Source organism: Geotrypetes seraphini, chromosome 12, assembly GCF_902459505.1.
Source record: "Geotrypetes seraphini chromosome 12, aGeoSer1.1, whole genome shotgun sequence".
NCBI lineage: Eukaryota > Metazoa > Chordata > Amphibia > Gymnophiona > Dermophiidae > Geotrypetes > Geotrypetes seraphini.
The window spans coordinates 109,169,010-109,181,638 of NC_047095.1; the positions used below are offsets into that span (position 1 = coordinate 109,169,010).

The 12,629-nt window shown below is 46.3% G+C and overlaps 2 protein-coding genes across 3 annotated transcripts in view; one reads left to right on the plus strand and one right to left on the minus strand.

The window, feature by feature from the left end:
• LOC117346524 (protein ZNF783-like) overlaps window positions 1-5,789 on the plus strand; it is a 33,856-nt gene extending 28,067 nt beyond the window's left edge. The window contains exon 6 of the transcript XR_004536611.1: window positions 5,494-5,789. The gene's annotated coding sequence lies outside the window, so the exon portion shown is untranslated. The remainder of the gene's footprint in view (window positions 1-5,493) is intronic.
• Window positions 157-12,629, minus strand: part of LOC117346523 (zinc finger protein 2-like) — a 49,112-nt gene continuing 36,639 nt past the window's right edge. The window contains exons 6-7 of one of the 2 annotated variants that reach the window (XM_033916233.1): window positions 5,111-5,218; window positions 157-4,154 (exon numbers count right to left, since the gene is read on the minus strand). In XM_033916233.1, coding sequence (XP_033772124.1) covers window positions 3,181-4,154; window positions 5,111-5,218 — 1,082 coding nt within the window. In that variant the 3' untranslated portion in view covers window positions 157-3,180. The remainder of the gene's footprint in view (window positions 4,155-5,110; window positions 5,219-12,629) is intronic. The other variant, XM_033916234.1, reaches the window with a different exon arrangement.

The following is a 12,629-nucleotide window of genomic DNA, read 5'->3' on the forward strand; positions in this document are numbered from 1 at the left end:
GTGGCATAAAATACTTGATCCTGGTCTTTCTTTGTTACATCTAGCACATAGTCCACAAAAGTCCACCCAATGCTGTCTTTACGTTCCAACCACTGGCTCTGCCAAAGCCCTCTCCAGCCTATCTTAATCTGTTTTGCCATATATGGGACTCAAGACCATATTTAAATATTTTATTTGTTCCTAATTTTCTATACCATTTCAAGTGTCTGGCAGAGTGAAGCAGTTTACATAACATAAAAACAATTAAGCCACAATTGAAAGGAACTCCATATGGTGACAGGACAGAAAAACACATTCAGAGCACACAAAGTTCTCCAGGTGACCGGGACAAAATGGATCCTAGCCAAGTTTTCAACACAGCCTTAAAAGATTTCACCGAGAGCTCACTTCAGGATCTAGGACAGTTCACCATGGCCGTTTCAGCACTGATTCGGCCACGATGAATCTTCCTACACCCGGCTGTCAGCTCAGGGGCATCATAGCAGCACCTGACTAGGGATGCCCCTTTACTCTTCCCCACCACCACTGAAGAGCTCTTGAAGTTTTGCCGTTGTGAGCATCTTCTACCTCCTGCCTGCACCGGCCTCGGCTCCCCTCTGACGTGACGTCGTGGTTCCTTGACTAGGAAGTGATGTCGGAAGGGAGCCAAGGCCGGTGTGAGCAAAGGGTGAAAGATGCTACTCGCACTGGTGAAATTTTTAAAAGGTATGCACAGAGAAGAGGCACAGACACCCCTGGCAAGATGGCACCCAAGGGGCAGTCCACCCCCGTTCCCCTTAACTATGCCACTGGGGCAGACAGGAGAGTCACTGACAGTGATGTGGAGAGGATGATTCAGAGTGACTGCGATGAAATGTCCCAAGCTGAAACGGCCATGATGAATTGTCCCATTCTGCTTGCATCACAAGGTTAGAGGCATGGAATTCCATAGTGCAGGGGCCACAAAAAAAGTGCTATGCTGAATACTCTCCAGATGTGCCACCTCAGCAGGACCACAGCACCTCCCTCATGTTTTGACAATGCTGTCTTCCTCAGTGGGTCCCTGTAGATCATGTGACAATACCTCATGGATTATGAGTAAATCCAGATCCAGGAAAGGCAATGCGCTGATGATCCACGAGGTATTGTCACATGACCTACAGGGGCCCCTGAGGAAGACAGCATTATCGAAACATGGACCGTGTTAAGTCTAAAGTTCCTAGTGGATTGGGTCCTAAATACTTTTATGTGGATTACAAAGTTGAATTTTTTAAATAAAACCTACATCTGGAACATCAACTCTCCACAGAGTCTTTTGTGGAGTTTTTTGTGGATTTCTTTTCTGTGGAGCACCAGGGTCAATTTTTGGTTTGTGCTCTTGGTTTTGAACCCTGCAAGAAACTGGATCACTGGCATGCTATCCACTCCAACATTATTAATTCATCTTTTTGGTATAGCTCGGTGAAGTCGTTTCGGTACCTTGGGGGTTATCTTTGATTCTAGGTTATCGTTTGAAGCACAGGTGACACAAGAAAGGGTTTCTCTGTCTTCAAGGTATTCATTCTGTAAGTTGTCCTGGATTTTTCTCCTATTCATACACTTTTGCATGCCTTTATCATTTCCTGTATTGATTACTGCAACTGTCTATTGTGGAATCTCTACTTCCCTGCTAACTGTAACCCCTACCCCTGGCATCCTGTCTGTCTTTACTGATTAGATTGTAAGCTCATTCAAGCAGGGACTGTCTCCTTTGTGACTCTGACTGGTACAGCACTGTGCACATCTGGTAGTGCTCTAGAAATAGTTAATAGTAGTAGTGCTTTGTCGTCTCTAAACACTGCAAAATTCAGCTGCTAGGTTCCTGTGTAAGGCCAAGTTTAAAATTATCTGCCTTACATTTAGGGCCTTTCATTTAGGTGTTCCATCGTATTTGGCCTCTCCTGCCATCCCTTACACTCCATCACAATCCTTACCCTTCATTGGACTCCCATATATTGGTTCTTCCTTCTCCCAAGGTGACACACTATGAAACTACTTGCTTTGCAACCAATCTTTTTCTGTCCCCTTCGCTCTGGGATAGCTTCCCTCTCTAGCTCCATTCAGAACTGGCTTTTCCAAAATTTAAACCACTATTAATGGTATACATTTTTTTTTCCAAATGGCATTTAATTGAGTCACTACCCCACCATGTGAATCCAGATGTTCCAGGGGCCCAGCGTGCAGAGTGAAGCACATTACTACTCTTGGTTATGAATGACTGGTTCTTTTCTGTCCTATTTTAATTGACAGTTCTTTATATCTTATATATAATTTTGTTTTATTGTAAGCCACTAGGCTTTTTTGGCGTTTGCAGGATATCAAATATTTTAATAAACGTAAACATAAAACTAGAAACATAGAAAAATGACGGCAGAAAAGGGCCACAGCCCATCAAGTCTGCCCACCTAACAGACCCACCCACCTAGGCTTACCTTCCCAGAGATCCCACTCCCAACGGCCCTACTCCTCAACTCTACCCTCTTAGGGATCCCACATGGGCATCCCCATTTACTCTTAAAATCTGGCACGCTGTTGGCCTCGAATACCTGTACCGGAAGCTCGTTCCAATGATCAACCACTCTTTCGGTGAAGAAATACTTCCTGGTGTCGCCATGAAATTTACCGCCCCTGATTTTGGGTCCTAAGAGATGGTAGGGTCCTAAGAGATGGTAAAGGTGCTCAGTAGATTAATGCCAGACAACATAGGAGTGGTGGCAGGGAATCTCCCAGAAATATTCCTCATAGATCTTGATATACACTGTTCATCCTCATGATTAAAGAGCAGTGTGGTTTGCCACATTTTTATTGTTAACTGGATATATTTGATCAATCCAGGATTTATTTTGCACATTTCAAAGCTGTTTATTATCCAACAGTGGGTATGATATCAAAATCCTCTTCGTATTAAAACATAGATTAGGTTATCTTTTATATCTGGTCATGATAGTTATAAATTCAGTATTAACTGGTCTTTGGATCTATATTCTCCCTTCTTATTGCCATGATATTATTACAGTTAGTATGATCATATCAGCATCTATTGCAGTGAACAGCATGTAGATTGTAGGTGGGCAAAATCACTGATCAGTAGATTTTGTGAACATTAGTTGGGTGAAGGAGATGTGTTCTTCTCATTATTAGCCACTGTAGTTTTAGTTCTATTTATATGACCAATTGATTTTTTATAGTTTGCCAGGTCTCTCCGGCATGCGTCCTTTCATGCAGTTGCACCTGGTCCTTCCGACTGAAACATTTATGACATTCGGAACATTTATATGGTTTCTCTCCCGTGTGGGTCCTTTCGTGGGACCTTAGGTGGCATTTCTGACGGAACCATTTATCACATTCAGTGCACTGAAACGGTTTCTCTCCAGTGTGATTCATCTCGTGCCTTCTTAGGCTACTTTTCTGACTGAAATATTTACCACATTGAAAGCATTTATAAGTTTTCTTCTCTTTGTGAAATTTCTGATGAGTTGTGCATTGTGATCTGTCTGTAAAACACTTTTCGCATTTAGTGTACTTAAGGAGTTTGTCTTGTCTGTGAATTTTTATATGGGCTCTAAGATTTGTTTCTCTAGCGAACCTCTGCTCACATTCTGGACACTGAAATGCTCTTCCTCCTGTGTGAATTTTTGCATGCCTTTCCAACTCAGCTCTGTAAGTAAATAATTTTTCACACTGTGCACACTTTAACAGTTTTTTTTGCATGCAAATTTTTCTATGTGTTGTAAGTTTTGTTTTTTCAGGGATTCTTTTTCGACTTTCAGTATCCATAATTGTTTTCTCCCTTTTATGATAGTTCTGGATGTATGAGTAGCTTGACCTTTCAGTGAACTTATTCCCACATTCATTCTTTTCTTGGTCCTCAATAAAATGTGAGTTTGTGGTGATGTTTTCCCACCCATCAGCATCTATTAGAAGATTTGGGAAGTGGTTGGAATTATTCTCTTGCTCAGTATAAGTGTTTTGTCGGTGTGTCTTTTTGCCTTTGTCTTTCAGCCTGGGTGGTGTTACTCTACTGAAATCTCCTTCACAGTCAGCTGACAGGCCTGGACTGTCTCTCCACTTCCATTCCTCCCTCTGCTGCCTGTCACGTCTTCTTATTCTCTTACTGTTACGTCTGAATCCGTCATCTGTTGGAGAAAAATGACAGTATGTTCATTCATTTTATAACTATGGAAGAGAGTATTTATATTTGATTGGCCAAGATGCCATAGGACAGATAACAGGAAGTGGTGTTGCTTGTGGACAAATGGGTATATGAAAGGATGAAAACAGATCACATCTGATTTCATCTTGCTGGATCTGTGTGTATATCATCCTCACCTCCACATAAAAGGAGTAGCTATGAGGGGCCCAAGCTGCAGAGGGAAAGCTTCCAGGTCGGCAAGAGGTGAGGCTGCCTTGAAAGAGCTGATACTGGAGACCTGCGGCAGCATCGTGTGGGGTTGGGGGAAAGTGAACGAGAAGCCAGACCGCAGGGAGGAGAGAAAGGAGAGAGACACCAGACCATAGGGGGTGGGTGAGGGGGAAAAAAAGCATTAGAAAGTGGGGGGGGGGAGGGGAGGTGGAGGAGAGAGGAGAAATGTGTTGCCCCCTCCAGTCTTACCCTGGGCCCCCTCAAACCGGAGGGCTGGTTATACCCCTGCTCCACACTCTGCACATTCCACATAGAAATGCCTGTTGGAGGGCAGGACACAACAGCACTTTAGAGTAGGCCTATGTTTAACAGCCCAGGTCTCAGAAAGGGTAAGGCAGCGGTGGCAGGGGGAGGGAAGAGGAGGGAGATGCTGGGCATGGATTGGGGAGAGGTAGAGAGTAGGAAAGGAGATGCTGGACTACAGGGGGTAGGATATTGAGCCACCCCTGGGGAAGGGAGCGAGGCAAAGGTATGAATGTTCTTCCAGTGTTAGAAACCCTTGGGCTGGTCCTGCCTAAAAGTATTCCTATTTCTCGGAAGTTTAGCATTCTGGAACCTTGGCAAATCTGTGGGCCTGTTGTTGACTTGGACACAAGGAATATGTCTAATTTGCCCTACATGTTAGTCCTGCCCTCCAAATGTTTAGATAAAGGGGAGTTTTCTGCTTACTGTTCTTGGCATGCGTATTCTCCTCTTCTTCTTCCAGCTCAACAGTAACTTGAACCTCTTCCATTTTTAGGGTCTGTACTGGGGGCTCAGGACTGTAACTTTCGCTGACTGTTAGAAAATTAGGATAATCTCATCAGCTTTCAAATGGCCTTTGTTATCAACTTAAGATAAGCAACACTTGGCTAAAGGTGAGATGATGGGAATCCTGTGCACTCTGAAGACTGAAGTATCCTGATGGTACAAGTTAGGGATCTACTATGACTTAGAACAGAGGTTTCCACAATACCACAGCATATGTCTTGTATCATGGAATCCCTGTTCCTTCTCTAGACTCTCTGCCGCTAGAAGATATTCTGATTCCTTTCTCCATCTGATTCCATTAGGGAGCATCCAGCTACCGCCCTTCAAATCTCAAAGAAGACAAAACATATGCTGCTGAGAGAGAGGAAAGGAGAGCAGAGTGGAGCAGCAGTAACGGACCGATATTGCCTTAATGTCCTTTTGAGGACATGTCCAGGGGTCCGGACGGCATTTCAAAACCCTGCACTTTGAATGGGGTTTTGAAAAGCCTCCCTCAACATTGCCGTCGTCCAGGAGGGCAGCGCGATGACGTGACATGCACGCACGTGCGTGTAACATCATCGTGCTGTATGTGCGGATGCCCTCCTGCCCGATCAGACAGGCAGTAGGGGGCGGGGCTAGGGTGGGATTGAGGGCGGGACTGGGGGCATGATGGGGAAGGGATAGATGGAACTGGGCGGGCCTGGGGGGGGCGGGTCTATGGAGTCCGGATTTTCCGAATGGAAAATCTGGTAACCCTACTTTAATGGGGAATCTCAAGTTTGTCAAAATTCCAAACATCCAGCAAGTGGGAATTCCCAAATGGCTCACACAGCCAAATAAACTTGAGATTCCCCATTAAGGTAACATCACAAGCGGAAATGTAGTTACATCAGGCAGGTAACGTTTGTATCAACAAATGAGTTTAACGTTATTAAAGACGTTGTCCCATACTGCTTTGTTTTCTTCATTATTTCCATCTCTTATTCTGTGACCATAAAAATAACAGAAGCCGATGGTACCATATTAGACTAAATTTATCGGGGCGTGAGCTTTCGAAGACAACCTCGTCACTTTGCCAGAAGCATATTTCGAGGGCTCTTGTTCTCGAAAGCTCTTGCTTCCTAAAGCAGCTTGTCTAACCTGCTTGTCCAATTCAAGAAATTGCTTCAACCTAGCCATGGGTCCAGTCCAGAGCAGCAGTATGTCATCTGTAAATCGTTTCCATGCACCTATGCACCCAATGTAGGGGCTGATCTATGATTTATAGATGACACACTGTTGCTCTGGACTGGGTCCATGGCTAGGTTGCAGCAATTTCTTGATTATTTTTGAAACATGTGACCCCAATATATCATTTCAGTCCACCATTTCCCAAACAATCCATTTTTTGGATTTAAAATTGACATTAAGGGCAGGGCAGTTTATCACCTCAATTTATCGTAAAGAGACGGACTGGAACACTGTCCTTCGTTATAACAGCTATCACCCTCAAAGGTTGAGAGACAGTGTTTCAGATGGGCAGTTTTTGCGGTTAAAAAGGCTCTGTACTGAAAGGACAGAGTTCTGCAGACGGGCGGATGAAAAGATTTACTCAGTGGGATACCCTATAGAGTGATTCAGAGAGCCCGTAAGCAAGCTACGTATGCTGACAGGCGATGGTTATTGACGCGAAAGGATCAGACGCGATGTGGGCAGCCGGTCACGTGTGTGCTACCACACTCTTGGTACAGGAGCTAAGGGAAAGTATACGGAAATTATGGCCGCTTCTCCACTTTCATCCCCAACTAGTGGAAATGCCCAGGTTTGCCTACACTAGGGGTAGGAATTTGAAGGGATTGTTTTCTAGTCCTGCAGTGACAGTGAGTGGGGCCGCAATACAACTGGGGCATTTTAAATGTGCAGGGTGTGTATATTGCCAGTTTGCCTTGGTAACTGACAGGGTTGTGGTCCCTGGGAGTGCTCGTGAATTTTTCTTAAGAGCACACACACACTAAGCAGGTTGTGTATGGTATAGTTTGCCCGTGTGATAAATGGTGTGATAAATTTGATGAAAGATCAAATTTAGGATGGTTCAACATCTTAGTAATCTCAGATTGGGTGAGGAGGATACCCCGCTTGTTTCACATTGGCAAACAAATGCTCATAAGGTAGAGGATATGCGGTTTGTGTTTTTGATTCAAGTGTCTTTACCAAGTGGTGGTAATATATCTGAGGTACTGCTTAGAAGTGAACAGAGATTAATTTGTGAGTGGAATACAGTTGAGCCTTATGGGCTCAACAAAGAAGTGGAATGGAATCTGTTGTGACAGGAATGGAGGCTGAATATGGTTGTTTTCAACAAAGAAGTGGACTGGAAGTTGTTATAACTGGAATGGGAGTTGTTTGAACAGGGATATAAAGTTTATGGAGAGGAAGTGAGGTCATGCAGTTTGATTTCCTGGTAGACAGTGTGTTTCCTGCTTACCAGCTGATCCCGGCTTGTGCCGAACCCTGGATCCCTGCTCGATTCATGCTTAGTTTACTGGTAGGTGGAAGGTGTTTTAAAGATTTTGGTGAGGTTTTAGTATGAATGAAAGGGAATGCATGTGAATGCTAAGCCCGAGAGCTAGTCTCGATGGGCGACCCTAATGCATTGCTGGGAGGTCCGCGGGGTCGCCTGTCGGTTAGGTGAGAGGGAGGGGGAGTATTTAGGATGGGAAGCAAGACCAGACATGGGGGAGGTCCTTCCCATTCGGGGATTGACCGCTGATTGGGCGGGTCGCAGCTGGAGGGAAGGTTGGGCAATTTTATAAAGGGAGGGCTCTCGGAGGACCATTAACAGCTTTCGGTCTTACTGGCTGCTGGGCTCATCAAGGGATGAGTGGTGGGCCAGCTGGGAGCCGTGCCTGGTGGGTCAGATGACCCGGGACAATGGGGCATGTGGGGACATGCCACACCTCGGACCCTTGCTTAGACGGCGGGGTTGAAGGCCTGTTACATTGGTGATGGTAGCTCGGGATCTGGGGCAAAATGGTGATACCATTGTGTTGGTTTAATTCAATAATGTTATTTAATGCTGTTTGCAAGATGTTTATTTAAGATATGTTAATATGTTATTTAAATATGTTTATTTTCAATAAACAGGGCTGCGGCCAAGTTTTTACCACACAAGGTTTCATTGTCTCCTTTGGTTTGGTGGGTGGTATGAGTAGGGGGGAAGTCTTGCTTTGAGGAAGCGGGCCACTCCAGCTTCCGCTGTTATTATTTTGTATTGTAGGTGAAGTTGTGATATTGGTGAACCTTGCAAACACAGCTCCTGAAGACGCCAGGTGGCGAAACCAGGGCAGGATTAATTATTCGAGGGCCCCTAGGCATACAAGTACACTGGGTCCCCCTGGCCCTTCACCGCCCCCACCCTCCCATGTCCCACCCCTACCCCACCCATGTCCCACCCCCATTTATCTGTTTATGTCTTTATTTCCAGTTGTATTTCATTTTTTTTAAATTCAAAACAAACAAGTGGGAGAAGACTAAGGGGCATGGAGACACAGGGGGACTGGGTGGCACGAGGGCGAAAGCTGAGGGCAATATAGAGGTACCACAAGGCGAGGGGGATCAAACAGAGGCTCAAGGGATGATAGCCCAGGAGGGGGCCGGTAGGGCTAGAAAACCCAGAGGAAAAGCGGGGAAGTGGGGTGGCGGGAATGTGGGGAAGCTGAAAGCTAAGAGGGTAAAGGCTGAGGGCAAAGCAGAAGCACAGGGAACGGGAGAACTGCCCGAAATCCAAGGGCAGGCGGCCCAGGTAAATGCAGAGGTGGAGGAAAAACGACGGGACCTACGGGACCTGCGGTGCTTATACGCAAATGCAAGAAGCCTCATGGCCAAGATGGGTGAACTAGAAGTCGTGGCCAAGGGGGAGGACCTAGATATAATTGGAATTGCAGAAACCTGGTGGACAGAGGAAAATCAATGGGATGTGGCGCTGCCGGGGTACAAGCTCTACAGGAGGGACAGGACCCACAAGAAGGGGGGAGGCATAGCACTATATATAAAGGACTCTATCCACTCGGTCGGGATGGATATGGCAACGAAGGCAGAGGGGCTGGAATCGCTATGGGTCAAATTGCCGGGAAACAAGGGTGCAGGCATAAAACTGGGGCTGTACTATCGCCCACCTGGTACGCCAGAAGGAGTCGGACACGACTTGGAAGCGGAATTGAGACAGGAATGCAGGACTGGAAGTGTAACAGTGATGGGGGACTTCAATTACCTGGGAATAGACTGAAGTACGGGTCACTCCAACTGCACTAGGGAAACAGGATTTGTAGAAGCTGTGAGGGACTGCTTCATGGAGCAACTAGTCAAAGAACCGACGCGAGGGGGTGCTACTCTTGACCTCATCCTAAACGGATTAGGGGGGCCTGCAAGAGGGGTAGAAGTGGGAGGACCACTAGGCAACAGTGATCACAATGCGATCAGATTCACATTAGAAAGGGGGACACCCATAGTAAGGAGGACCGCAACAACTGCGCACAACTTCAAGAAAGGGAACTATGTTGCTATGAGGGAAATGGTGGGGAGGAAGCTCAGAAACATCTTTAGGATGGAGACTGTGGGAAGCGCCTGGACCCTATTCAGGGACACCCTGCAGGAAGCACAAAGAATGTACGTCCCCAGTTTCAGGAAAGGCTGCAAGAACAAGCGATCAAAGGACCCGGTTTGGATGTCAACTGAAGTAAAGAGGGCAATAAATGACAAAAAAGTATCCTTCCGGAGATGGAAAAAGGACCCAACGGAGGAAAATCACCAGGCACACAGGAAATGCCAAAAGGAATGCCACCAAGAGGTTAGAAAAGCGAAAGGGGAATACGAAGAGGGGCTGGCCAGGGAGGCGAAAAACTTCAAGGCATTCTTCAGTTACGTAAAGGGGGAAGCGACCAGCGAGAGAGGAGGTGGGGCCGTTGGACGATGGGGATAGGAAGGGAGTGATTAAGGAGGATAAAGAGGTAGCTGAGAGGTTGAACACGTTCTTCTTGTCGGTTTTCACGAGCGAAGACACATCTAATATACCGGACTCAGAGGAGCTCATGAGTGGGGAACAGGCCGAAAAATTGGAGCACATAGAGGTAAGTAAGGAGGATGTCCTCAAACAGATAGACAGGTTAAAATGCGGTAAATCACCGGGCCCGGACGGGATCCACCCAAGGGTTCTGAAGGAACTAAGACAAGAAATAGCGGGCACAATCCAGCATGTTTGCAACCTATCCTTGAAAACTGGTGAGGTACCAGAGGACTGGAAATTGGCGAATGTCACACCTATCTTCAAGAAGGGATCGAGGGGTGACCCCGGGAACTACAGGCCGGTGAGCCTGACTTCAATTATAGGGAAGATGGTGGAAGCTATGATCAAGGACGGCATTTGCGAGCACATCGAGAGGAATGGCCTACTGAGAACAAGCCAGCACGGATTCTGTAAGGGAAGGTCATGCCTAACGAACCTTCTGTACTTCTTTGAGGGAATAAGCAGTCGGGTGGACAATGGGGAACCCATAGACATCATTTACCTCGATTTTCAAAAGGCTTTCGACAAGGTGCCACATGAAAGGCTGCTTAGGAAGCTGTGGAACCACGGAGTGGGAGGGGATGTGCACAGATGGATCAAGCACTGGTTGTCGGGTAGACTGCAGAGGGTCGGAGTGAAGGGCCAATATTCTGACTGGCGGGGAGTCACGAGCGGTGTGCCACAGGGATCGGTGCTGGGGCCGTTACTCTTCAACATATTTATCAATGACCTGGAAAAGGAGGCAAAGTGCGAGGTTATAAAATTTGCAGACGATACCAAACTGTGCGGTAGAGTTAGGTCCAGGGAGGAGTGTGAGGACCTGCAAAGGGATCTGGACAAGCTGGAAGACTGGGCAAACAAATGGCAAATGCGCTTTAACGTGGAAAAATGCAAGGTCATGCATATAGGGAAAAAGAACCCGTTGTTCAACTACAAATTGGGGGGGGGCATTGTTGGGAGACAGCAGACTTGAGAGAGACTTGGGTGTGCTGGTGGATGCATCACTGAAGCCATCTGCACAGTGTGCAGCAGCCTCGAAAAAAGCCAACAGGATGCTGGGCATCATAAAGAGGGGTATAACAACCAGGACGCGGGAAGTCATCATGCCATTGTATCGAGCGATGGTGCATCCACATCTGGAATACTGCGTTCAGTATTGGTCGCCACACCTCAAGAAGGACATGGCGGTACTTGAGAGAGTCCAAAGGAGAGCAGCGAAACTGGTAAGAGGGCTGGAACACTGCCCATACGCCGAGAGGTTGGATAGGCTGGGGCTCTTCTCTCTGGAAAAAAGGAGGCTCAGGGGAGATATGATAGAGACCTTCAAGATCATGAGGGGCATAGAGAGGGTGGATAGGGACAGATTCTTCAGACTGAAGGGGACAACAAGTACAAGGGGGCATTCGGAGAAACTGAAGGGAGATAGGTTCAAAACAAATGCAAGGAAGTTTTTTTTCACCCAAAGGGTCGTGGACACTTGGAATGCGCTACCGGAGGAAGTGATCAGGCAGAGTACGGTACAGGGATTCAAACAGGGATTGGACGGATTCCTGAGGGATAAAGGGATCGTGGGATACTGAGAGAGGTGCTGGGATGTAACACAGGTATAGAAAGCTAACCAGGTAATAAGTATAGAAACCCAACAGGTCGTGCATGTGCAAGACCGGAGGGTTAGGACTACGATGGGAAGATAGGACTTCAATGAGAAACCAAGGTGGCAAGGGAGCCCCTTCTGGTGATTCAGACAGGTCGTGACCTGTTTGGGCCGCCGCGGGAGCGGACTGCCGGGCAGGATGGACCTATGGTCTGACCCGGCGGAGGCACTGCTTATGTTCTTATGTTCTTAAGTGCACAGTGCACAGTTTCCACTTGTATTTCTTTTTTTTAAAAAAAATTCAAAACAAACAAGTGCACCAGTGCACAGTTTTTCTTCTATGCAACCCCCAAACATCTCTGAACAAATCCCACTTCCTTCCCTTCCCACCTACTTACCCAGGAATTTAACTCTGAACATTTTCCATGCATGTATGAAAGTGTTCAAATATTTGTAAAGCAGTAATACTATACGAAATATAAGTCTATATTAATAACCAAGTTTACATTGCCTCTCAACTGCCTCACTCTACATCAACCAACTGTAACCCATTTGTATATAGAATCAAATCTGCAACTCCTCTAGTATGTTCCATATGTTAATTTGCAACGAAACAACAAGGCAAGCAGTCCACCAAAGAATCCAACAAGAAACAAAAGAAGATTAGCAGAAAATAAGGAGATTCAAATCAGGTTAATTCAAAGTGCTCCCAAGAACCATGCCTGATGCATTTCGCCAAACAAGGTTAGTCAACGCTAACAAAAAACCATGTCTTTCATACAAACAGAAGACAGAAAACACCTTCACCTAGTATGGAATAA